The sequence below is a fragment of the Melospiza georgiana genome, chromosome 13, assembly GCF_028018845.1.
Source record: "Melospiza georgiana isolate bMelGeo1 chromosome 13, bMelGeo1.pri, whole genome shotgun sequence".
NCBI lineage: Eukaryota > Metazoa > Chordata > Aves > Passeriformes > Passerellidae > Melospiza > Melospiza georgiana.
Genome location: NC_080442.1, coordinates 12458427 through 12483706, shown reverse-complemented (window position 1 = coordinate 12483706; position 25280 = coordinate 12458427). Strand labels below are relative to the sequence as shown.

General features: G+C 41.7%; 1 protein-coding gene across 3 annotated transcripts in view; it reads left to right on the top strand.

The window, feature by feature from the left end:
* Window positions 1-25280, top strand: part of ARNT2 (aryl hydrocarbon receptor nuclear translocator 2) — a 96376-nt gene that overhangs the window by 24273 nt on the left and 46823 nt on the right. For 2 of the 3 annotated variants that reach the window (XM_058033298.1, XM_058033299.1), the window contains exons 2-6: window positions 292-403; window positions 6002-6049; window positions 9039-9083; window positions 11613-11826; window positions 13664-13877. In XM_058033298.1, coding sequence (XP_057889281.1) covers window positions 292-403; window positions 6002-6049; window positions 9039-9083; window positions 11613-11826; window positions 13664-13877 — 633 coding nt within the window. The remainder of the gene's footprint in view (window positions 1-291; window positions 404-6001; window positions 6050-9038; window positions 9084-11612; window positions 11827-13663; window positions 13878-25280) is intronic. The other variant, XM_058033300.1, reaches the window with a different exon arrangement.

Sequence of the window (25280 nt, the reverse complement as noted above, 5' to 3'; positions counted from 1 at the left end):
GAGACTTAAAATGAGAACCATCAGGTCAGTGGAATTGCAGAGATACCTACCTGCAATTCTCTCTGTCTCCCAGGCACTATAATGTCTGTTGACCTAGCTGGGCTTTTCGTAAAGGATCTGTGAATCTGCTGGGTTTTAGTAGGAGAGCTTTACTTTTCCTTAGAAATGAAAAGGAAAGCTTTCTCTGTTTGTTTTGGCAAGGGCCTGTCTGTAATGTTATCAGCAGAGGTTTCTCTGAAGGTAATGCATTAAGGGATTTCCCCCACCTCTTCCCCTACCTGTGCCTTGCAGAAATGGCCTCAGATATTCCTGGCTCGGTGGCCTTGCCAGTGGCTCCCATGGCGAGTGGACAAGTGAGGATGGCAGGATCCATGCCTTCCAGAGGAGGAAAGCGTCGCTCTGGGTAAGCCATAAGCCATCTCCTTTTTTTCAGGTCTGAAATGGGAAATTACCTGCATTAGAAAACTCAAAATGCACCTGAATACATGTGTGTGTTCATTATGTAATGTTATATTTATGTAAGCTGCATTATGACATTAGTCACTGATGTTTTGTTTTTCTCTTCAATGCATCTGTTCTTCCTGCAAGATCAAACTTGCATATGGCTTGTTGTTTGGCTTGTTTCAGAAGATTTTCAGGTTTGGCAAAGCATCCAGAAAGGAGTTTGGATCCTGTGGCTGTGGTAGATATAATGAATGTGTATTGCCTATATCTGTTTAATCTCACAGCGATCTATCAAGTGCAAAAAGGTAGCAAGATTGCACATGAAGACTTCCTCAACTTCATCTGAAGGTTACACTTGGAAGCTCTTAAAGAGAGGCCTGTTAAAGATGTTTTCTTTATAGTTCGAGGTACAGAGATAGCATGAGAGCTCACTCTTCAGAGATTGTGGACAGCAATATTCTAGGTCTCGCTGGAAGCAGCCCAGTCTTCTTCTGGGAGAAGGGCCTGTATCAAATTCAGCCCTTACACAAGCTTCAGGGCTCTGCTAAAGAAGATTTGTTTTATCTAGCATCAGAGGCTGATGTGGTGTAGGGGTAGTTGCCCACATCAAATTGTAATAGAAATTCTCTGTGTTAGGAGAAAAGTGGAGCAAGAGCTTGAGAACAGAAAACTACTCTCTAGTATTAATAACTCCCTCCTGTTTTTATCAAAGGTTGGTCACAAATAGTAATGGTTTTTGGATGATGCTTTCTCAGAGATAACTGATCTGAGAGTCTCTTCAAAAGAGATTGATTAGTTTTATGTTTAGTCCTAAATCAGACAGTGGTGGGGCTTAACAGGATCAACAGTGAGTGAAATCTTCCCTGGTGAGCACCTAATGAGGACATTATTCCTTGCAAGAGCTGCTCTAGGGATTGTTCACCAAGGTGTGTTGCCAGCTCTGTGTCTGCTCCAGCAGCAGTGCTGGAGTCCCAGTCTTGGAGTGAATTAACAAGGGGGAAGGTTGACCTTGCCTCGAATGCAGAGTGAGGTTGGTGTGATGGAACACTCTGGATTGTTGTTCTGAGGGATGCTCCTTTGGGCAGAAGAGTTTGAATATCTCCCCCCACTGAGTGCCCTTTTTATGCTGAGCTAACTGTATGAAACTGGTTTGAGAAACTCCTAGAATCTCTTTGACAGGTATCACATTTTTATTTTCAAGCTGCTCAATGAGAAAACCTTTTTAAACTTGCACTCAAAAGAAAAGACAAAGCATTAACATCTTTTCATTGCTACCTAACATAGATAAGGTTTTGTACTTGAGTTGCAGGATATTTGATCTCTTTTTTGATCATAAACCATGTCAGCTCTGAATATCAGTTTGCAATTTACTGTTGCAAGGTTTGATGCTGCTGACTGTGAAATATTCTGATATTAAATACTGACTTGATATTAATTGAAATGCTTTATCTGTTGCATTTTAAGTATTGTCATCTATTTGTGAGAAGGTGAAGTGAGGGGAGGGTGGGAGGAACATAAAATCAAATTAATTCAAATGTCTTTAACATGTTAATTCACTGAGTAAATTAGTATAGATTCACTTTTTTACCTGGATCATGTTATTTCATCTGTGCACCATAGCTCTGAACTAATTGCCTTTCTCTAAGCCTGAGCTGAGAGTGCTTTTTTTTATTTTTTTTTTGTAATATTTTTTTTATTTTCCCTCCTGTGTTTATTCAGACCTTGAGGCAAAGGATGCCTGCTGTGTCTAATTCCTCTGAGCTTCTTTTTGAACAAAGTTGCAACTAACACTTGTTCCTTTTGCTGCTGTTCTGGTGATACATCTTGGTACACCCCAGTCCTTGGGCATTGTAGGAGTGTTCTGTGTCAAACATAAAGGAGTGGAGCGAGCATACACAGCCAGCTTTCCCAGTTTTGGTTATCTCTGAAAATTGTTTCTTTTTTCATAATTGCTGAGGCAAGCTGGCAGAATAATTGCTGTGTGGACTTGAATGTAGATCAGTTTAAACTCATTGCCTGTCCAGAAAGTGTTTCTGCCGTGTCGGCATTTGGCTTCATTGACAGCTTGGAAAAATATTTTTCCTTTCTATAAATTATACCAGCTACTTCACAGAAAAAAGTGACAGCATAAGATAATGCACTGCAGTGGTCAGTGACTATCTTATATTAATGCACCCTCAGTTCTTTATTTAATGTGGTTTTAATTGAGGCTTCGCTGTATTAGAGGATAAGGGGCTCTTTCACCTTCCTGGGCTGTCTGTACTTGGACAGGGAGGGTTGGGGTTTTTTGGATGAGCTGGTTTCAGTTGCATTGGTTTTGTTTTGGTTCATGGTGTAGTCTTGCCTTTTCTCTGAACCAAAACTATCAAAATCTGGGGAAAAGAGACCTCACTCCACCATTCTACCCCTCAATTTTGTGCAGAATAAAAGGCTGTAATACAGATCCCCATCTGCTTCTCAGCTGCATTTGCTTCTGACCATTCCTGCCTGCCTTCTCCGTACACTGTGTAATCATGGCAAGCATCTTTTGACATTTCTTGGGAATTTTACATAGTAATTGTGTTGCAGTGTTGCAATCCTCTTGCATGTCAATTTTTTTAACCTGTGCAGGTCGACCTTGTTGGAGGCATTTTGGTTTGTAGGGTGTTTTTTATGAAAATGTTTCTAATTGAGAATAATTAATTTTTTAAAGTATTTTTATTGCTGTATTTATGGTAGCCACACATCTTCTAAGGAAAATACATTTTAATAAGTACTTCATGCATCAGGCCTTTTCACGATTGATGTGAACAGTATGAAAGAGGAAAACAAGATTTATGCTGTCTCTTCAAAACAAAAGAGCATAGTGCAGCTCTTTTTTAAAGCCTCTTTTTAATGGGAATTTTAAATGAAGATAAAAGATAGTCTTTCTGAATCTTCTGAAATGATGTCATTTGTCTTCTGGGAGGCTGCTTCTACTGTTTTGCTAATGTGCAGTATATTCTATCTAAACAGAAGATCTTATCTGTCAGGGTATGAGGAGGTTGATGGAATATTATTTTTACGTGTTCTGCTGTTTTCTGCTAAAGGTTACAACTGATTCACTGCCTTTCCTTCTGCCTTGCTGTAAAGCACAGTGGATCAGGCAGGACACTGGAATCAATGACTTTATGTCTGAGGGGTTTTTTTAATGTTTCAAAGAGTTTTTTCACTGTGCACAGTGAAATTAGGAAATATGTTATTAACCAAGCTGGAACAGAGATACATTTGCTGTTGCATTTTTTTAAAGTGTTGATATTTTAAATGAAATTTATGTTCAATTTCTATGTGAAATAAAGGGCTTGGGTAGTTTAACAAAGCAAAGTCATTATTTAAAGACTTAGTCTAGTACAGGCTGATGTTATACCCCATGCATTCAGATTCTGCTGTGATGAGCCCACCATAAATGTGGGAGGTGTTACCTGAGGATATTAACCCATCAAGAATCTCCTAAAGGAAGAAGCTGATATCCAACCATCATAAATAGTTGTGTTAGTCGTCCTCACTCCCTCAGAGTGCAGGTAGCAGGATCAAGCCTTAAGCTGTTATCATCATCTCTAATTCCCTGCATTGTATTCCAGTAATAATAAACTAGATTAAATGCAGTACAGCTAATATTTGATTTTGGGGAAAACTCATCCCTTAGCACTCAGCTGGAGTATTTGGCTGGAAGCTAAATAAATCATAGAATCATATCCACCAAGGCATGTGATCTCAGCGTACTGGAGAGGAAGGAAAAGAGTAACAAAATTAATCTGTCCCAGATTAAAGCAGTGTCTCATAAAATCCCTGAAGAAAAGGCTTTCCCCCACAGGTGTATAATTTTTTTTCTGCAGTCCTTTTCCCCCAGTTTGAAACTGGGTGTTTCTCTCAGATGTGTTTCAGCTGCCAGTGAAACCCAGGTAAGGGTGTGATGCTTTTGTGAGAGCCATCCCAGTGCTGCCCTCCCCTTGTAAACAAACAGCTCTCCTTAACATTGACCTCTGCATTTTCAGTGCAGGTAGAAACATTCCAATTCCTATAAATGGGAAGGTTTTTCTGGAATGTCACATTATTGCATGTGGGGAGGAAGCAGGTAGGTGAGAGGAGACCCTGGGCTATACCACATGTGTAAATGTTAAATTTCTGGGAGTGCTGCAAGGGAATCAAGGGAGATTCAGGCTGCTGGTGCCACATTTGGGGTGCCAGCAGCAGCTGGGTCCTGGCTTAGCTGCAGCCCTGTGGCAGAGCTGAGGCCACTGGGGGTCAGTGCTGTTCTGCATGAGGCAGCTGAGGGATCATCACGGACCTTGGAACCGGATTTGGTGCTAATTAGGTGAGCAAAGATGTAATTTATAGTCAAAACGACGATTGCATCAAAGCTTAGCAAGTTAAATACACAGCTTTTCTTCAAGCTCTGTGGGGAAAATGGTTTTCTCTTTGCTTCCTCCAGAAATGAATAATCACTGTTACCATCTGGAAAATATTATTGTAGCTTTTCTAGTGCCATGTCCAATTCCTGTGCTGACTTGCTGCCCTCATTCCATTTGTACAGAGGTTGCTGTGACTCAGACACATCTTTTATGGGCCAGAGTCTCTTGGTTGTCAGAATTTAAGAAGGAAGAATTCAGAAGAATTTAAGAGGGTAGTGCCTGACTGGCACTTCTCTATGCTAATGTTTTAGACTGTTTTTGCATCTTTGTTCCCACACTCTGGACATACAAATCTCAATTTGTCATTGGTAGAAATCATTTTAATACTGAGATAAATATCATTGTCACTTTGAAGTGTTTTTGCCCTTAATAGGACTTATACCTGTTAATATGAACAGTATTAGAGACATGGAATCTCTAGTTGTACGAAGTTTTACTACACTGAAAGGATGGAAAGCTTAGAGAGTTAAAGAAATCTGAAAAAATGTTTGCAAAACAAAACTATAATTTCCTGTCTACACAAATTAAGAGTGATTGATCAACGTCTGTATATTATACTAATGTATTTTTTATTAAAATAAATAAACTAATATCATTGTATCATAGTTTTATATCAGCTGGACTGTCTAATGGCAGAGTTAAGTCTTTATATTTGGGGATATAAATATTTATCCACCTTTTTTTAGAGGTATAGAAATGTCTAAAATGCTTTGTAAATTATATTATTGTATAACTGTAGTGATAATATCTATGATACACTCACTCTGCCTAATCCAGGAATCTTATTTAGATGTCTAAATCAGGAAGATAATCTTCCTAGTCTGTTTGTGTAAGAAGTGAAGAAACAGGTTTCTGCTTTTTGTGGTTCCTTGGAGGAGCCAAACTGGCAGGCTGGGATTTGGCCCAAGGAAGAACTCAGCTCTTCCACAGCCTTGAGAAGTTCTGGAACACAAATCAGCTGATGAGCTGCTTCTAGGTCCTGGAGGGGATGAGCAAGACTGGAATCCTCAGCCCTCAACACCTCCAGGCAAAACACAAATCTAACAACACTGAGAACACCTGGCTTGAATGTTCATGCCACCATTGCCAACGCCTTGATTGCTGATTTGGAAATCTTGCTTTTACAGAATGGACTTTGATGATGAAGATGGGGAAGGGCCCAGCAAATTTTCAAGGTGAGCATTTACAAAAGAGTTGACCAAATCACTGATTTCTTTCAGTGGGGAAAGACAGCTGTCTCATTACTGATGTTTGAAAATCAATATAAACACAGGTGAAGAACTTGCCAACAGCTCAACCCAAATATTAGTTACTCTTTTTATCAGCTTCCTCTGAAAATCAGGCATTTTGGCAGAAACCTGCCTGATGTAGTTATTGGCTTATAAAGCTGACAGCCTGTGTGTCACAATTTCACTCTGGAGCTATATCAAATGAGAGAACTTGTGATTTTTAGCGTATTATTTCAACTGCTGTAGATGGACTTTGGTTATTTGACATTGCTGAAGTTGTCTTTTGGCCACTGAAAAGGAAATTTCACTTCTAATTTATTTCAGATGTTAATTGCTTATTAAGATGATTTGACAGATTGTAGAGGTGGATTGTTTTTTTAAAGTTAGTGAACTTTACATTATGTACCTGAATTAGGTGTAACTGAATAGTAAAAATTGACAAAAAAATGTTAATTCACATGGAATATTCAAAGCTAGAAATAAACAGTAAAGCCTCATTGCCATTTTTTCACTTTTCCTTTTTTTTTCCTGGTCACACTGTTTGCATTTTTTTATTAGAAACCAAGCAGCTGCAGTGAGGGGTGTAGATACTTGGAGGCCTGTGGGTAACTGCTGATTATCCAAATTGTAATTGCAGCTCTGTAGCAGCAGCCATGTTGCAGCACAGCTGTCACTGTAGGGTTTAACAGGGTCATTCCAGTCTGAAAGAGAAGTGTGCTGAACATCCACTGTGACACCATATAATCATTTACTGGACAAGACCAGCAGTGCATTTGTTTGGTTGATGCCATTTATAGAACCAGTCCCTGTGTTAAAACTGGTGATTTGAGGGCTTGGTCCTAATATTTGGTAGAAGACACATGTTAAGGGAACAAGATTTGTGAGGAATGGGACCTGAGCTGTGCCTGCACAAGCATCAGGGTTTCTGGGCACATTGATACCCATGTGTTGGTCCTTCCCCATTCTGGTTTTGGCCTTTCAAAATTTGATGGTGGGTTGTGCCAGTAATTCCATTGCTTTTAATGGAGAGGTATGCTGTGCTGTGCTTAGACTCGGTTTTTGGTGTCAGATCAAAATCTAAGTCTTAAATTCTGCACAGAGCCCAGATTGTTCTGGTTTTAGAGTACAGAAGAAGCATGCAGAGACACCCAGGGCTACATTCAGACATCCTCTTCAAGTTGTTCCCTTCTCCAGATTACTCACATGACCTAGCTTGTTTCAGTCAAAATTATTTAGTTATCAAAGAGCTGCTGTTTAAATGTTGAGGCTAACCCAGCTGGCTTTGACTGAAGTGCCTGAAGGAGCACTTGTGCAGAGTTCAGCTGGGAGGCTGGAAGGGATAACCAGTAGTTGGAGGCAAAAACATCCTCAGCTATTGCAGAGCAGGATGAGTGGCCAAGGGCCAGGCTGGTGGGAGCACAGGAGCAGTGCTGTCAGCACAGTGCCCCACGGCAGCTGACACACACTGCTGCTGCTCAGGGCTTCCAGCTCAGCTCAGCTATCCCTGCGTGACATCCCACCTCACACAGAGCCTGTGCATGTGCTTCCCCTGTAATGTGCCCATTCCTCATTCAATTGGCTTTTTGCTGAAAATTTCTTGGCCTCAGTCTGTTCTCCAGGCAGAGTCGGGGGGAATAGAGTGGTGCTGTCACTTGAATGTTCTGAGGGTGCTGGTGTTGAGCACAGCATAAAGAAATACAGCTCAAGATTTGCTTAAGCTTTGTCTTCACTGTTTGAGTGAGGAACTGGCATAGGTGGATTCCCTAAAATTAGTTTTAATTCATTTCAGACAGAAAAAAAGTAAAATTTCATTATTGATTTGTTAGAAGAGGAAAGCATGCTTATTTAGGCTGTATTACTTTTTTAGCTAATACATAGGACCTTCATAGGCTGTCTGTTGTAACAAATTACATCATTTTGGAGAGGTGTAATGTTAATAAAATTCTCATTGAACTGTTCTTGAGCAGTTATAGTCTTCACTTCTAGAAAAGCCATTACCTTATTTTTGTGTTTTCCAAAACATACATTTTGTGTTTTGGAAATCGCAGTTTCATTTCAAACAAATGAGTCTCTCCATAACTATGCTAGCAAAATTCAATTTCAAATGATTAGTGCATTTTTAGCAAAGAGAAAGAAGAGCAGCATGTCGTTTTTTACTGAAATGTCACATTGCTGCCTGTCTTTGGGACAATGCTTCAGAAACAGTGAAGCTTTAGTCCCACAGGACAAAAGTCCCATTGGTCTGGGTTTCCTCCATAAAGGTGCTGCTCAGACACCACACGTACCTGCCTGGGCATCCAACTTCTCTTGATTTGAGTAGGAGTGAGGTACCTGTTTACTTCTAGGGAATTAAGCCAGTTTAAATTTCACTTCTGTTTACCCAGCAGTTTCACCTGCCTGCCTGCCTGTTGCCAGCCTCCAGGACAGTCAGTGCAGTGTCTGTCCCTACAGAAGTTTTTCCCTTATATAAGGCATCACCCTTCAGCCGTGTCTCTGCCCTCCTGTGTTATCTGTGGACCATCAGTGCCCTCTGCTGAATGGAGGGAGCTGTGGTTGCAAGCTGGAACAGATACAGCCCCTTCACTTCCAGCACAGCAATGAATATTTCATGGCCTGCTGTGGATAAAAGCTCACTGGTGTTTTCTGTACTGGTGCTGCTTGTTAAGTTTCCCAAGAAATCAGTGTATGTCAAAGTGTTTGCTTAAATCCACTGAAAATGTGTCTTCTATTTTTTTAAATATACAAATGAAGTTTCTGGATTGGCATGGCTTGGATCAGGCTCTGTGTTTTCTTTGCTGTATCATTCTCATTCCCTTGTTTTTCTTGCTGTTATTTGTAATGGTTTGCAGTTGTGAATTTTTTTGCTTTCTGCTGTATGTTGGCTATCACACAATGCATAACCCCTGCTGATTGATGTACTATCTTTTGTTTCTAGGTATGATGGTGATCAAATCACTGGTGATAAGGAAAAGTTTGCAAGGTAGGCGTGTCCTGTAGAGCTCTTCTGCTGAGAGAAAAGAGGGGGATGTTCGTGTCCAAAAAATCTCAGTACGTGTGCCTTAGCTTAGAGAGATGGTTACTCTGTTTTAGGTGGGATGATGATCAAAGTAGTGCTAAACCAGAAGGGAAAGGTAGGAAAAAGAGAAGTCAAATATGGTTTTCCCCCATTTTTCTTTTATATGATGCTGTTCATACTGATCTTTTGGCTGTTCCAAAACTGCGTGAATACAAACCCATAGTGGTTTTGGATCAGCTCCCCTGTATCACAAAATTTAATGTCCCTTCATAATTTCTGTATAAAAACAAAGTTAGAAATGGCAGAATTAGGACATCATTCTGTATAAGTTTGTGAATGCCAGGACTCTTAGGACACACACACTTTGGAAGAGAAGCACAGCCCCTCTTTTTCTTTTAAGGCTTTAAATTTGAACTTGTTTCAGGAAACTTTTGGAGTATTGTCTGCTTGAACACTTCCACAGCCAGTAGATTAACTTGCTATTACTTTCTAGCTTTTAAGATCATAAATGAAGTGGACTATTGGGATACTCCTTTTCTCTCAGGAAGTTTTAGAGTCTCTTTGTTTAGTCTCTATAATGGTTGTTTTCAGTGTCCAGAAGTACTAAAATACTTGAGTGGTAGACAATGTGTTATGTACAAGTGTGAAATGTATGTTGAATCTGTCTGTTCTTTGTCTCTCTCTCTTTTTTTCTTAACCACCGCTTCTGTGAAAATGCTGAGCATAGAGCAAGCTTTCATCATGTAAAAATGCTTTTATCTTCCCTGTGTCCATATTTATCAGCATGTACCAGCTGGCATGTACACACGTGTGCTCTGTGTACATGTGCAGTGTCACACCAGCTGTGTGTGTGACCCAGCTCCCCCGTTCCCTCCTACACCTGTGCAGACCCACACAGGGGCTGTTCCTCAGCCAGGTGAAATGAAACGTTCACTATTACAGTGTCCTGGACAGTGAGTGACCTCAGGCAAGGCTTGGCTGTAATTTACTGAGCATAGCTGGATTTTCTGCGTATCACACAGTAAGCATAGGAATAATAATTGAATAATTGTGCACGTAACCCTAACAAGTGTTGTTTCTGCAGACTGTGCCTCATGCATGTAACACCTGTATGTGCAGGGGCAGGATACCCAAAGCAGGGCAAGCACTTGCGTTCCTCTATTTCAGGAAGTAGCATACAATTCTTTCCTGCGTTTTAAGAAAAGGCTTAATTCCAGAGAGTATCCAAAAAGTGTGCCAAGCCTAGCTTCTGCTTTCATGTCAGTCTTCACAACAGTCAGCTCCAAAGATTGTTGCAGTTTCTTTTAATGTTGTGTTATCACATCAGTCAATGCTGGTGGACTCTCCAAGTGATCACCTGTCACATCTTGTTGGATCAGCCAGCGATCCCACAAGACAATGCCATGCACAGCTCATTGAAATCAGTGGAAGATGCTGCTTTGACAACTGAAGCATCATCTACCTGTCGTGTACTTGTATTTAGCTGCCACCTGACAGGTACAGTATGAGAAGAAAGAGTGCTGGGCACTGAAGTATTCTAGGTCCATTTGGACCATTTCAGATGTATATATTGGTGTGATTCCTTAATGCTGATCAAGCAGTGGTGATTTCCAGAATGGGAAAACTGAACTCTGAGATGTTTATTTCTGAAAGATTCTGGTGGGTGTCCATTTGGGGATTTCTCAAATTTGACTCCCCACCTCAGCCATATGATTGCTCTAAAGGATGAGAACATTGCAGCCTAGCCCAACTTGGGGCAGCATCAAGTACTGTCATTGTTGCTTCCCTGCTGTGCTAAATTGTCCCTGAACATAAATTCCGGTCTATGTCTGACAAGCCAGATGTTTACTTGCTGTCTTTCTTACTTATTTTATTTATTTATTGGGTTTTTTTTTTTTTTTTGGTATGTACTGTTATCCCATATATGGTCCCAGTGCTGCAGTCTGATCCTGCAGGCATGTAGTAACTCCCTGCAGGGATGTGGGGTGTTCCAAACAGCATTGTTTGGCATCTGTGTTGTCACTGAGTGGGCTTTTTTCATAAGTCAGTGCTGACATTTCCTGCTGACTTGATCCAGTTGTTAGTGAGAGGTTCCTCTAAAGGGCACCTTTTATGAGAAGCTGAGAGACGCACCACAGCAAATCTGGGAGTTTGACTGAAGTTGGCAGATGTTAGCTCCTCACATATTTCTACTTCATTTTTGTCCTTAAACCGAAGGAGATTAAACTGGTTAAGAGATTAAGGCCACAAGCCAATAAATAGAAATACAGGTTCTTTTCGCAGCTATGGGCAAATCATATTTATCTGTCTGTGGCCTGGATTTTCTGTCTGTAAACGGAGGGATAACAGTGGTTGGCTTTGTAAAACACTTTACTCTCCCGGGGTGCAAACAGCAAAACAAGTGCGAAGCATTATGATTCATTACCTCTAGTTGAGATTCTTACACTGCTCACGTCTCTTTCCTGTTGCTTTGGTGTTTCTTTAAATGCTCAGGGAGAATCACAGTGAGATTGAGAGGCGCAGGAGGAACAAGATGACCCAGTACATCACGGAGCTGTCGGACATGGTGCCCACGTGCAGCGCCCTGGCTCGCAAGCCCGACAAGCTGACCATCCTTCGCATGGCTGTTTCCCACATGAAATCCATGAGGGGCACTGGAAACAAATCTACTGATGGAGCTTACAAGCCTTCCTTTCTTACAGAACAGGTAGAATTTACAAAAGTGTTGGTTTTCCCTGTTTTTCTTTGGTGTTAAAAGGTGTAGAGCCTCAGCTTGATCCTTCATTGTAGTGTAGCAGCTGGTGCCAGTTACGTATCCAAAGTGTGAATACAGACAGGTTTTTGTGACTGATTGGACTTGATCTTAACACCATGACAGATCTTTCTTTTTGGAGAAGCAAATTGGCATTCTTACCATTGAGATATGTCCATCTGAAAAACAAGTACTCACTGCCTCACAGAAAGGAATTTTCACCTTCAGATCTGGCTTCTTCCCATCCAAACAGAGATTCTCTAAAATAAGTAAAAATTAGTCTGGAAAGACCTGCCTCTCTCTCTGGGGATTAGAGGAAGGTTGAAAACATCGTTTAGTTTTAATGTTGGAGTTCCCAGCGGCTGAACTGGACAGAGATGAATCCCATCTCTCCTGGCTGAGGTACTTCTTGGTTGCATTTTTGATGGAAGAGGGAAGATGCACCCAGTGCTTGAACGAAAACTTTGTTTATTGAGCACATTGAAAATTCCTACCACCTCCATTGCTTTGAAGTCCTATGGGTGTAGTGTTCATTTTTGTGGTCTGAAGTGATTTAAGCACTTACACATGGAAGTTATGGCTGGAGGCAATACTTATTTCTCTTAGATAAACAGCAGCTGCTGCTGACCCCTCAGTGCTCACGACTGCTTATTCCAGCTCTCCTGGAGTGTGTTTCTGAAGGGACTGTGCCATTCTGCTGGTGGCACACCCTAGTCACTTCTCATTGTAATTTTTTTTTAAATCTTGCAGAATTACAAAATTTGCTTTCATCTTTTTAAATAATGTGGAAAGCTGATTATACTATCTTCAGTATAGTGTGGCCAGGTGTGCTATGAGGTTTTTTGTTCAGTCAGTAGTTCAGGATCAGTGTGCTTTCTCTATAACAAAGCAGCAGAAGTTGGTAATCTGTTGAGTGTTTCTTGAGATGAGTTATCCGTTTCTTAATAGCTAGCCAGATTTTTATCCTCACCTTAATTAGCTAATACCTACCACTGGCGCACCAACCCTGCTGAGACATCCCACCTGGAATGAGACTCGGTGTTTGAGTTCCAGGTGCAGGATCTTAACAAGCTCTGGTGGTCACTGCAGCCACCAAGGGCTGTTCCAGCTTCTTTTGCAGGAATTGGAGTGGTAGTTGTCATCCTTTGCCATGAGAGGGTTTCAAGCTCTGTTAAGGAAAGGGAGTGTTTCTGGGTGATGCTGAGGCTTCACACTCACAGCTGTAAAACCTCCAGAACCTTCTTGTGTAGTGGCTCAGGGCCCTTAATGGAAGAAGAGGCTGGGGATTCTTTCCTCATTCCCATTACACTTTCTGCCTTTTATCTCTTGACTGTTTAATTTACAAACAGAGCTCATCCTGAGCAGGGCTGGGGAGAACCAAACTAGAAAGTCTTATTGCTTTCCTTCCAACTAAATTATTCAGAACTTTTAATTAAGGGATGAATTTGCCATGAGTTAGAGCTGTTCATTTCCTCTGTTTGTACTCTGAAATACCTTTTTATTTTTTAATGTTAGATGCCTGTCACAGATTATGCAGTGAGTATTAGTTGTTTATTTTCCTTAAGTGCATGGAGATCACCAGAGGAAAGGCAATAACAGAAAATAAAACATTGCTTGTTATTGAGATGGGCAATTTATGCCTTGCTGCAAGTTTGGTTGTATTGTGAAAATTTTTGTCTCTGTTTTGATCAGCTCGTAAGATCACAAGAAAACAATATTTTCTGACAGTGACATATGTTATATTTAATTCCCTTTCCTCGCTGGCATTCTAATCAAATCCTTTCTTTGGAAGGAACTGAAACACCTTATCCTGGAGGCTGCAGATGGGTTCCTGTTTGTGGTTGCAGCTGAGACGGGCAGAGTGATCTACGTGTCGGACTCGGTGACTCCCGTGCTGAACCAGCCGCAGTCGGAGTGGTTTGGCAGCACTTTGTACGAGCAGGTTCACCCAGATGATGTGGAAAAGCTGCGAGAGCAACTGTGTACATCTGAAAACTCCATGACAGGTCAGAAGTGGCTGATGTGTGCTTCTGGGTGTTCAGGATCCCTGGAGAGCTTTTCCTGACAGTCAGAGTGCCAGGTGTAAAAATCTGGTTGAAGTGAAACTTGGCTACATTAAATTGTGTTTTCTTGCAGACAGTACAGTAGTGTAAATCTTCTTTTGAGTGACTGCATTTTGCTTCCTATTCATTGACTTCAGTCAAACCACCTTCATGTAGCTCTGCATTCAAACTCTGGTTTGGAATCTGTATTGTTCTTAGGCTTGGTCTGGAAATCTAGATTGTTTTCATTTCATCCTCAATGAACTTGTGAGTTCTTGACAAGTATGTGTTTCTTTGGGGCAGTGTTTAACTTGAAGTCAAAAATCATACTTCAGACTTTTCTGTTTTCATACAAGTTCCGTGTGGTTTGCTAATTGGAATCTTGAAGGGAAAAAATCCAGTGTTTGGCAACTAAAAATATACTGGATTTTAATCATGAGGTTCCTGTGCAGCAGTGTAAGTTACCTGAAAGTTGATTGCCTATCATGTTGCATGTAAAACTAAACCATACTCATATCTACAACTCTGACTTTTACACTTATTCATGCTCAAAGCTGCCAATAGGAACCTACCTTGTCTTTAATAGGATATGTGTATGGTAGAGCTGTGAGAATTATCTAAATCGTGTTGTAACTCAGACTTGGAAAGGAGGGAACTTCTCTTTTTATTCTTCATGTATTATGTTTATAGCTGAAGGAAAAAAGGTAGGAGATAATATTCAAAAAACCCCTGATCCTTGCAGAAGTCGTAATTTCGCTTTGCTTTAGTAGTTAAGATTTCTGACCTGGTTTGCTGGAAGTTTTGTTGTGTTTCATAACTCAAAGGACAGTGATCCAGTTTTGAGTGAACCTGCACACTGTTTACAGCTTCCATGTCAAAACAGTGCCAAATTCATGATTTCCTGTGGTTTGAATGTGATGTGGTTTTGGCAGAGCTTTCGTGTATTCAAATGGGAAGCTCAAAGCAAAATTCTGTGGTGAAACTCCAGATGGAAAGAAACCAAGTGAGCAGTTAGGGGAACCTGTGCAGGGCAAAACAGCTGAGTTTCATGCCACGAGACTTGCAAAAGAGCACAACCTCTGTTTTTATTATGTAGCCTGTAGTACATTTTAACATTCATACCATCTTGTCCAAGAAGCAATTACTCCAGTGCCTCAGTGAACAGTCATGTTTTGACTTCCAAAAGTGCTCAGTTATGGGACTTAACCTGCTCAAACCAGAGCTGGACTAGACAAATGCAGAGCACTTCTGAAAACCCAACTCTGTACTTTTTCCAGCCTTAGCTATGGGCTTTTCTTCTGCACTGGATTGATCTGTTGCCAGTGGAAAGAGAAGTTCAATAGTATTTATAGAGCTAAATCTTTTCCCTGCCTGAATCTTTTGGAGTTGTCAGATTGACACAGAAGGCCTGTAAATCTGGTGTACATGGACAGCTGAACATTTGCCCAGCATGAGCAAAGCAGGGTTGCCTGCTCAGCTTTTTAAATACTTTTGTTTTAAAGGTGTGGCTGGTGAAGTACAGTAATTTTGTTTACAAGTAGTTCTGTCAGTTTGTGGAGTATACAAACCACCAGAAAGTTCTAGATTTGTTAAACTTGTATTTCTTCCACTCCACAAGATACTGCAAAATAAGAGAAGCAGTCTTCTATAAGGACAGTCAGTCCAGCCTCAATTTGTTTATAAACATCAGGCACCATCATTCGTGCTCCTTTGAGATACCTTTCTAGGAGAAAGGTGATTCTAGAGTCCGTTCAGCCAGTTACACTTCCCTTGCTGTAGCACAGGCCATATGGACAGCAGCAGCTTTGTTACAAGTACTGAATGAAATCTTGCAGTGACCTGAAATAATATGTGCCTTAGTGACATTTTAAAAGATGTCAAGGAGGCAAATGCATTTCCTCTAATTTGGTGTTTATTAAACCAAGTTTTCCTTGGCTTTCCAAAGGCATGTTTCGTGCAGAACAAAGGGCAGTGTAGAGCTTGAAAGTGATGGAAACCACAAGCTGCATCTAGTGTTTTTTGCTCAGACTGAAGTTCACTTCAGGCAGTAAGAACATCCTCATCTCATAGTGACGTCTGGCTGTTGAGCACAGGATCTGCTTAGGGAAAAGATTTTCAAGTGAAAGTTCTGATTTTTAATTTTGCTCTCTTCCTCATTTTCTCAGGGTCCATTTTCTCAATGCTCTAACCTCCCCCTTCAGCCCTTGAGCTGGGAAAGCAGTGACAGCATTTTGACTCAGGAGAAACTTCATTTGCCCTGCAGCAGATCCGAGCAGTGTCCTTTGGTTGTAATTGTCTTGTTACAAGTGCTGATCATTAGTGTGGTGTTGCTGGGAGTTTCCCAGCACCTCTTAGCAGTCCTGCTACCCAGAGATGCTGTTCCAGACCCTGAGAACTTGGGAGGCTGCCACTGCCAATGGGGAGGGACAGAGAACAAGCCAGTGGAGGAAGCAGGCTCCTGCTCACATTTCTGCCCCCAGGAATAAGGCTGGGACTGGGGCTGTGCTCACATGAGCATTTCTTTGGCAGTCACACAGCTTATGCAATCCTCACCTCATTTCACCCTCTCCTCATTTGGCATTTCTGTGGTACTTACATATGAGTCACATCAAGGGGTTGACCTGCTGAAAGCTAAACTCAGCTAAAACCCCTTGGTTTTGGTAGAGACCACTCTTTGGCCCACCTGATCATGGGGTTTCTCAAACTCTTCTGAGTGCTAACACCAAGGAGAAGCAGAAAGTGAATAGTTAGAAGACAGGACTTCAGGAGCTGTAAAATATGTGTTAAATTGTAGTGTCTGTTAACCATGACCTCAACCACGTGGTGTGTTTGGGGAGTTAATTGCTTGCTCTTCCTTGAAATTTTAGGATATGGGGAAGGATGGATAGTTTGTATTTAATTTTGTGTCCTTGGAGACTTTATTCCCTGGAAATAGAACAATTGTCTGCTTGTTTATTGTGCATTAATTGCTAACACATTGTAGCAACAGGAAAGCTGAACTGTGCAGTGTATGAACAGTTAGAAATTATCTAGAAAAGAGCAGCTGAGCCGTGATGATGGCAAAAAATTGAGCTCCCAGTTTTTTTATGTGCGTCATGTGCGTGATTAATCAGAATGGGGCAGATATTCAGAGTGATAATTCATTTTCCCTCTTTGTTCTTGAAAATCTGCAGATGTCAAAATAAATCACTTCAAATATGATGAAGATCAGATCCCACGGGAGGATCCATTAGCAAAGAGCTCTTTGTGGTCAGGGTGCACTGGTGGAGCTTGGGGCATGTTGGGTTCAGGTGCAGGCTCAGTCCCAGTGCAAGCGAGACCCTCTCAGCTGCAGACAGCAAATATCTAATGGTACAGGGAACAGACAGAGCTTAGAATTAAGTGTAGAGCAAAGCCACTTTTGAAGAATTCCTCTGCTACATTAGCTTTCCAAAAAATGACTGAGCGAGTATTGTAGTAGACTGTCCTTCTGTTAAAATGCAGTGCTCCAGAGCACTTTGCAAGACTGATTTCTACAAATCTAATTCTCCATAAGTAGTTCATGAAAGAAGAGAGTGATGAGCACAGACAACTCTCTATGGTTGCCTGGAAATATTCCCAGTGATTCCATGATGTGTTTGAGATGTAAGATCCCCGTTCCTGCACCCAGCATCTCCAGTGGTGCAAATGGGAAACACCAGGTTTGTTACCTTCAATCCTGGGCTGCAGGCAGCACAGCACATAGAAATCAGCTATAACATCTCCCTTCAGCCCCACCCTCTGTGCCTGGAGAGGCAGGGAGCAGCATTTGCCATCCCACCCCTGACACAAAGGCTCCCCAGGACAGTTGGGTTCCCCAGGAGTCCTTGCTGAACTGTTATGGGGTGCTGAAAGTGCAGAGCAGTGAAAATTATGAGAACCAGAACCTCTACAGCTTTCATTTTCAAGTGATTTAAAAATGACTAAGTCACTTCACTTGCTAGCTGACAAAGATTAGTTGAGGTTACTTCTGGACAGAACTTGTATGCCAAGTTTAGTCTTGGCAAGATCTTTTATTGCCATATTTTTTAAGTGCGACAAAGTAGAACTTGATGATGGAAATGGTGACTGACCAAGCAAAAGTTGAGCTGATAGGCATCTCTTGAGAAGAAAAAAGCATTGTGTGACAATTTTCTGTGGTTTGTGTATATTGTGGAAGCATCACTCCATGCTATACAAGCATAGATTTGGTCTGGGGAGCCTGTCTCACAGAACCTTCTAATAGCATGTTGTCTTGCAGTGATGATTTCAGCTTTGGCAGTTTTCTCTCCAGCTGCAAACCCTTGTTACCAAGCAGTTTGTAGACACAGCCACAAAATCCAGATGTTGCAAATAGAGTAAAATTGTAAAAATGAGAAAACTGTTCAGTTTGAAAGAGGGAAGGGCCAGACACCAGGGGCTCACCAGTGGAGAGGCAGAGTAAGGCATTCCTCAGCACTGAACAGATGATAAATAACCATGTGAAAGAGAAAATTGGGGATAACTTTTCTCCTCAGCACATAATCGGACTGAAAATCAGTGCAGGATTTTTTGTGCTGTGAGCTGCCTTATGCTGCCATGTCTGTTTTCCAGCTCTGATTTCTGCATGATCTTTCTTAGAAGGAAGAGGATGGTTCTCATACTGACAGCCAGCCAAGTGAATGCAAATGTGTTTTGAACTCTGACTTTCCCTGAATTATTTAGAACTCCAGCTGATACAGAGAAGAGCTGAATGAGACTCCCATTTGGCTTCACATATAAAATTCTCCAAAGAAATTCAAAGACTGAGTTGAGCCATGACAAGAAACACAGTCCTGGCAAATGCAATCCAGTTCTGCCTTAAACGTCATCATCAGTAATAGTAAAACTCATATTTAATGGAAAAGTAATATATTATCAAAACAATGTATGGGTTGAGTTCTGCACTCTGTTGGCAAACCACTGTATTAGTTTCTCCACATCCACTTTAAAATTGGATCAGCCTATTTATTTAAAAAAAATGGGGTAAAAATGTCTATTGCAGGTATTTGTGCCAAAAGTTCTATACCAAAAATATATTGTCAGAAGGTCTGTCTTTTGTAGACATTAAGATACTTCTCAAAGATTGATACTTTTCTACTCAGAGACTCAGAGCTCTTAATACTCTCTGGGAAAAAAATGAAAAGAAATAAAAAATCCTTTTTTTCGGGGAAGAATATTTTTACTGAGACATTTGACTAAACAAGAAGCTGTTGTAGAGCTCCCTTGGGACTTTGTTCTGTAGCCTTTGGTTCTGAAGAGCACATTTGTCAGAGGTTTATGCATCAGAAAGGTACTCTGCGTGTGAAGGGCTGTTTCAACTGACAGCACTTGATTTCTTTATTTTTATTTTTTTTTACTTCTGTCTGTGAGCTCTTTTAAGTACATGAACCCTAAAGAGCCATCTGTCTGTGAAACGTGCCCAGCCCAGCAGATTGGAAAGTCAGAGAACAGAGAATTAAAACCAGATCCCTGCATTTTTGATTTTAACATCTTAGTACAGGGTGACTGACCTAGTAAGACTGTTGCCTCTGGGCAGGTAGGGGAATGAGTTGTATAATATTTTGTTTATAGAGAGTTAATAGCTACTTGTGCTTTTTATCCCAGGATACAAGAGAGGTTTTCACTGAATGTCCATGAAGCATCACAACAAGCAGGCACCCAGTAAACAACACACCAGAGCTGGTGGGATGGGGAGGAAAGTTTCCATAGACATGATATGTCCTGAATTCTTTTATGTCTCTGCAGAACTGTCCAAGACTTGACTCAGTTTTTTATGGGATTTTCCACCCACCCACACATACCCACACAGCCCCCACTTTATTCCTTGGAGGGCTGGAGACAGCTGTGTCAGGATTATTGTACCTGCAGTGGAAGGTAACAGAGATTTCTGAAAATAGATGCTTCAACACTGTGGTTGCCCTGAAAATGAAGGAGCAATTCTTGAAACATACTGCCATGTATAGAATGTATATGAGTGGTTGATGTGGACAGCATATTTCAGGTTCCAGTCTGTTTTTACTGTAGAAAAAGCCCATTTTGGCAAGGCATCTTTTTGTCTTTTAAGTGTGAAATCTGGAAAGAGCTTTGCCTTGTTGTTGACAACTACCAAATCATCATGTGATACCTGTTTTTCAGTGGAGTTATGTGGTCCCACTGGCATTGCTGAGAGTGAAGAGGATGTTTCACATGTGAGACTTTCCATCCACAGCAGCCCACTGCTGTGCTGTTGTTCCAGAGAAAAAGACCTGCCCATATTTTTGTAGACTGCTTGTTCTCATGGCAGGAAGGTCACAGTGCCAGACAGAGATGGCCTTACAACTTGGGCAGTGCCAAGCATAGGAATTCGTGGATTTTCAGCTTCAGTCTGTTTAGCCCGCAGGATTTTTACATGCAGGATGGAGGAAATGAATGTCCTGCTTCTTCCATCCCCATTCTGTTTGCAAGTAAATGATTTAGGGCAGGAAAAGAGGAAGTTGTGACTGTAGGGCATCCGAGAGTGCCATTCCTGCCCTTTGGCACACTAGAGAGTAACACAGAAATAAGAGGAAACAGTCTGCTCTCAAAAAAATGGTACTTTCAAATGATCATATTTTAAATGTATGGTACATTTAATCTCTCAAACATTCCAAGATAATTTTGTTTCCCTTTGGTCTTTAGGACTGTTTCTGGGGGGGAAAGGAAAAATCCCAGATGCTGGGAGAAGCCAACTATGTATAAAGCAGTTCAAAAGCAGCTCTTACACAAACACAGTGACCCAGTGGTCTCCCTGCTGCTGACACATTCCATTTGGGTGGATAGTACTGGAAGAAAAACCAGTGATAATAAATTGCATTTTTTAAAAATTACTTTGGTAATCATAATGGTGGTTTAAAGAGGTCAGTACATGCTTTTACCAAAACAAGGAAACAACTTTAGCCTAGTACTCCTGAGACAAACTTGCTACACCTGATTAGCATTAGGGAATGCTTTTAGGGTGAATTTTCAGGTGTTTGGACATGCACATGCAAGTGGGTTTTGTGGCTGCTGTTTCTATTCAGTCTTCACCTTGAATTTCCCATTTGGAAACTGCTGCATTCTTGGGTCTGTTATCACAGATGTTGGACTGGATCACTTTCACTTGCTGGGTTTCAAGGGTGGTGGGTACTTCTTTAATGTTCAATATTTGTTCAACCTCCTCTGTTTTGTTAAACACGATGAGATATATGGAGTTAGTGGGGGTTTCCCCCCTTTCAAAAATACTGGAGTTTTACAAATACCTGAACAACTTCCTTGGTTAACACATTGGCAGTAAAACAGTCCAAGTGTGCCTGGAGGGTTTTGGCACTGGCAAACCTGCAACCCTCTCAGGTTCTTCAGTGCTTTGATGGCAGCAGCTGCTGGGAGAATGCAGCTTTAACATCTGCCTTGTGGAACAGGAGCTTTCACTGTTGTGTTGTCTCAGTGAAGTCAATACAAGGCACTGAAGTATTTTATTATTGGTGATGAGCTGTAGTAGCAGCAGCCTAGGGAGGTGTGGGGAGGAGGGGTGCCTTGTGTGTAGGGATATTCCACCCATAAAATTGGTTTATCCCGTGCTGCTGTCATCTCTCCATCCTTAGCTGAGGCTCAGCTCTGTGGCAGCAAAGACAGCACTTCTTGGTCTTTGGTCCTGCCCTGGCCTCCCAGAGCTTGCTGAAACCACAGCTCCCTCTGGCTCCTCTCTGATGGGAGCTGTGTGGAGGGAAAAGCCTCCCATGTAGCAGCTCACAACCAGTGGGAACATGGTCCATGGGCAGAGTTCTTTAGTTTGATCTGTTTTATTGCAGTCCCTGGGATGTGAACTTAGGTCTCCAAATATTCTTCTTTCTATTTTTTTAGTTTGGAGACTTTTGCATGTGAAGTTTTTGCATGTCTGGAGTCTTCAAAAAAAAAAGAATTAAAACCTATAGTGGCTGTTTTGCCACACACACTTTATTTTAATTGAACTAAAGAAGTAGACTGTAAAAACAACCAGGCAGCATCCTTGAGCCTTTTTCTCCTCCCTCTCTTTCCCTTCTCATGTGTTTAAATTTAATTCTGTCCACAGCAATGGATCTTACAAGGTCATCTTGTGGTCATTGTTTCCTCAAATAGTGTGTCACCGCAGCCAGATTTCAGACAATACTAGAATTTACTAACAAAGCATAAATCCCAGTTCCTTGAGTTTGATAATGAAGTACAAATAATATAGAATGCCAGGAGCTGAAGCTTTTTTGGCAAAAGGGCTGTTCAGTAAAGCTTCTTGTTGAGCATCCAAGTGAAGCAAATAGATTAGTTTAGAAGCTACTTACAACGTTTGTGTATTGATTTATTATGCAGCTGTGAATGGTAAAAGAATAAATCACGTATTTCAGTGTTGTTTTGGATAGCTGTTCTGCCCTAGGAGTGTCTGCTGATGGTGCTTTGGAGTTTCTGGGGTTTCCATCCCTTTTTCTAGAAAGTCCAGCTGTCTTTTGAGGAGCTGTTTGTACAGGTGTTACTGTGATAGTTTTCTCCAGCTCAGTCTTTCCTTCAGGTACATCTGATATTTGTCACAGGAGGGCTACCCCAAGTGCCCAAATCATGGAGCCATGAACTTTGCCATAGGTACTTGTTTTGGGAATGAAAACACCTGCAGAGATCACGGGTAGATGCTGTGTATTTATGTCTACAGATCTGTATGGGCCTTAGTAAGCTATTTTACTTAATATTCTGAATGTGCCCCATACTTTCAGTAACCATTCTTGAGAGGTCAAAATACATTTGGTTAAAGTGTTTTATGGGCTGGTTTCTTGAGGGGTTTTTTTTGTGTGTTATAACTTAACTTTCAACATATGCTTTGAATTATTTGCTCCAGTTTCAAGTCCAGTTTTTCCAGGTCCATCAGCAAAGAGACTTGCATGTGATCTGTAACACTATCCCTTCCCTTCAGATAGTCCCTGAAAATTAACTGAATAGCAAGGCTCCAAAAGCCCACATAGTTTCTTTTTTAATTTAATTAAAATGATGCATATTTGCCCAACACTGTGGAGAATGACATGATGCAGACTGGTTAGTCAAACATGAAGGCAGGCACAGCAGGGACCTTTCAGCCTCGTGAGCTTTTGTAATAACAAGTTGTATTAAGCAAACAACTGTGTAGCATGAGGGGTTTCTTATTGAAAAACATGAGGGGGTGAGAAAGCTTTTCAATTTCCCCCTTGTGGGTCAGTGTCTCCAGTTGGTAAGTAGGGACCAGACAGATATTTAAAAATAGGTGCATTTCAATTGCATTACTTATTTTTAATTTTTTTTAACTTTGCTGTTGATTGGTTCAACTCTTCATTCTATTGTAGGAATGTCATAACTTGACTCTAATGCTTATACAACGCCTTTTGCAATTAGATGATGTAAACCTTAACATATTTAGAGAGGTTCAAGTAATCCCCCTGAGAAGCTAGGCCAGTGAGGAGAGCGAGCTTTGATGGTTTATATTTATAACCATGGAATGGTTTTGCTTGGAAAGGACCTTGGAGTCTCATTCCATGCTCCCCCCCTGCCATGGGCTGGGTCACCTTCCACTAGACCAAGTTTCTCAGAGCTCCATCCAACACTTCAGGGAAGGGGCATCCACAGCTTCTCTCACAGGGCAACCTGTGCCAGGGCCTTGCCACACTCAGAGTGAAGAATTTCTTCCTCATGTCTAATCTAAACCTGCCCTTCTTCAGCCTAAGGCCATTTATCATTGTCCTTGTATTCCATGCCCTTGTAGAAAATCTCTCTCCATCTGTCTTGGAGGCTCCCTTCAGGCACTGGAAGGGGCTCTAAGGTCACCCCAGAGCCTCCTTGTTTGCAGGATGGACAGTTCACTCTCCCAGCCTCTCTTCATAGCAAAGGTGCTCCTGCCCTCTGAGCATCTTCGTGGCCTTTGGGCTAATTTGTTTTATACTGATATATCCTGAGGCTACTACTGCATGTAAGTAGGACATTTGGCCTGTAGTCTTCTCTTGGAAGCATAAATTTCAGCTGATTGTGCCCTGTTAAGCATATAGGTGTCATGAGATTTATATGGATTTACTGAGAATACTGTGCATTATTGTTGAGTATTTTTATGTACAGCCACAGCATTTTGAGAACTCTTGTCAGTCATGTGAGCTTGGACCCTGTTCCTCTGCTTCTGACTGACTGCAGGCAGGAGAAATCATTCATTTGGGTTCACTGTCCTCACCTTTAAAATAACAGTAAAGGTGTCAAAGTCCTCTGGAAGCTGCTGGGATGTCTGCTAACAGCAAATCCATGCTCCAAGCCAGTTATTTATTTTCTATGTCAGTACATTTATTTATCAGTGTACTGCACTGTAGTGGTGTGTGCAGTGGGGCAGGGCTATGGGGCTGCTTCCTGCTGCAGGATAAAACAAACGCGTGAGGCCAGGGAAGCCCCAGCCTGGGGGATCTAAAGCAGTCTCATAACATTTGGGTGGAAGGCAGTGCCAGCTTTGGAACAGGAGCCAAAGAGCAAGAGCAACTGCATTTTATCCCTGCCATCCCACAAATTTCTTGGTTGGTATGTGTGCAGCATGATCACAGCTGGGAAGTCCTGTGTGGTCCCTGGTGCAGTTCCAGGCTGTGTGAGCTGACTGATTTTACACTTCTGCTGTGTTGTTGAGGGATGTCTGTACAGCAGTGTCCCCTTGGCTTCATTCTTGTGGAGAATTTACCAAGCACAAAATCCCGTGTGGCAGAGGAGAGGTGTAGGTGTTGTGCTGCTGTACAGCAGGCTGGCAGGGTGCCATCCCATGTGGGCAGGTCCCATCCTCTGCACAGTCAGGCCAGCTGGGAAGCAAGAGTGGGAAGTATATGTGCAGAGACCTTATTTCCACCTGCAGTGCTTCTTGGTCCTTGAAGCTTCTGAAAGGACCATAATTTTAATATCATGGAAGATTTAGGTTGCATCAAGCGCCTCCACATGATAGGAGCATGTCCTTTTTTGTCATTGTCCCCCCAGCTCACCCCTGCCACGTCCTCAGTTTGCTGTAAGCCAGGGATGGAGTGGTGGCTCTGGTCCATAAAGGCTGTGGCACCTGTAAGAGATGACCTGTGCTACCAGACACCTTCCAGGCAGAGCCAGGGGCTCCTGCACCACAGGGGAGGCAGTCTGAGAACAGACCATTCACTCTCTGACAGATGTGAAGCAGGAATGTTACAGTAAAGAGCAGCTTAGTGAGTATTGCCTTGGGAGCTGCACTGTGACCTTGATGTGAGCAAGAGAGGCAGGCTCTAAAAATCAGCACAGGTTCTGGGTGCACTGGGTAATGATGCCAGTCTGGTGCTTCTGCACTTTGTTTGTAATTTTAAGTCAGGATGGTGTTAATTT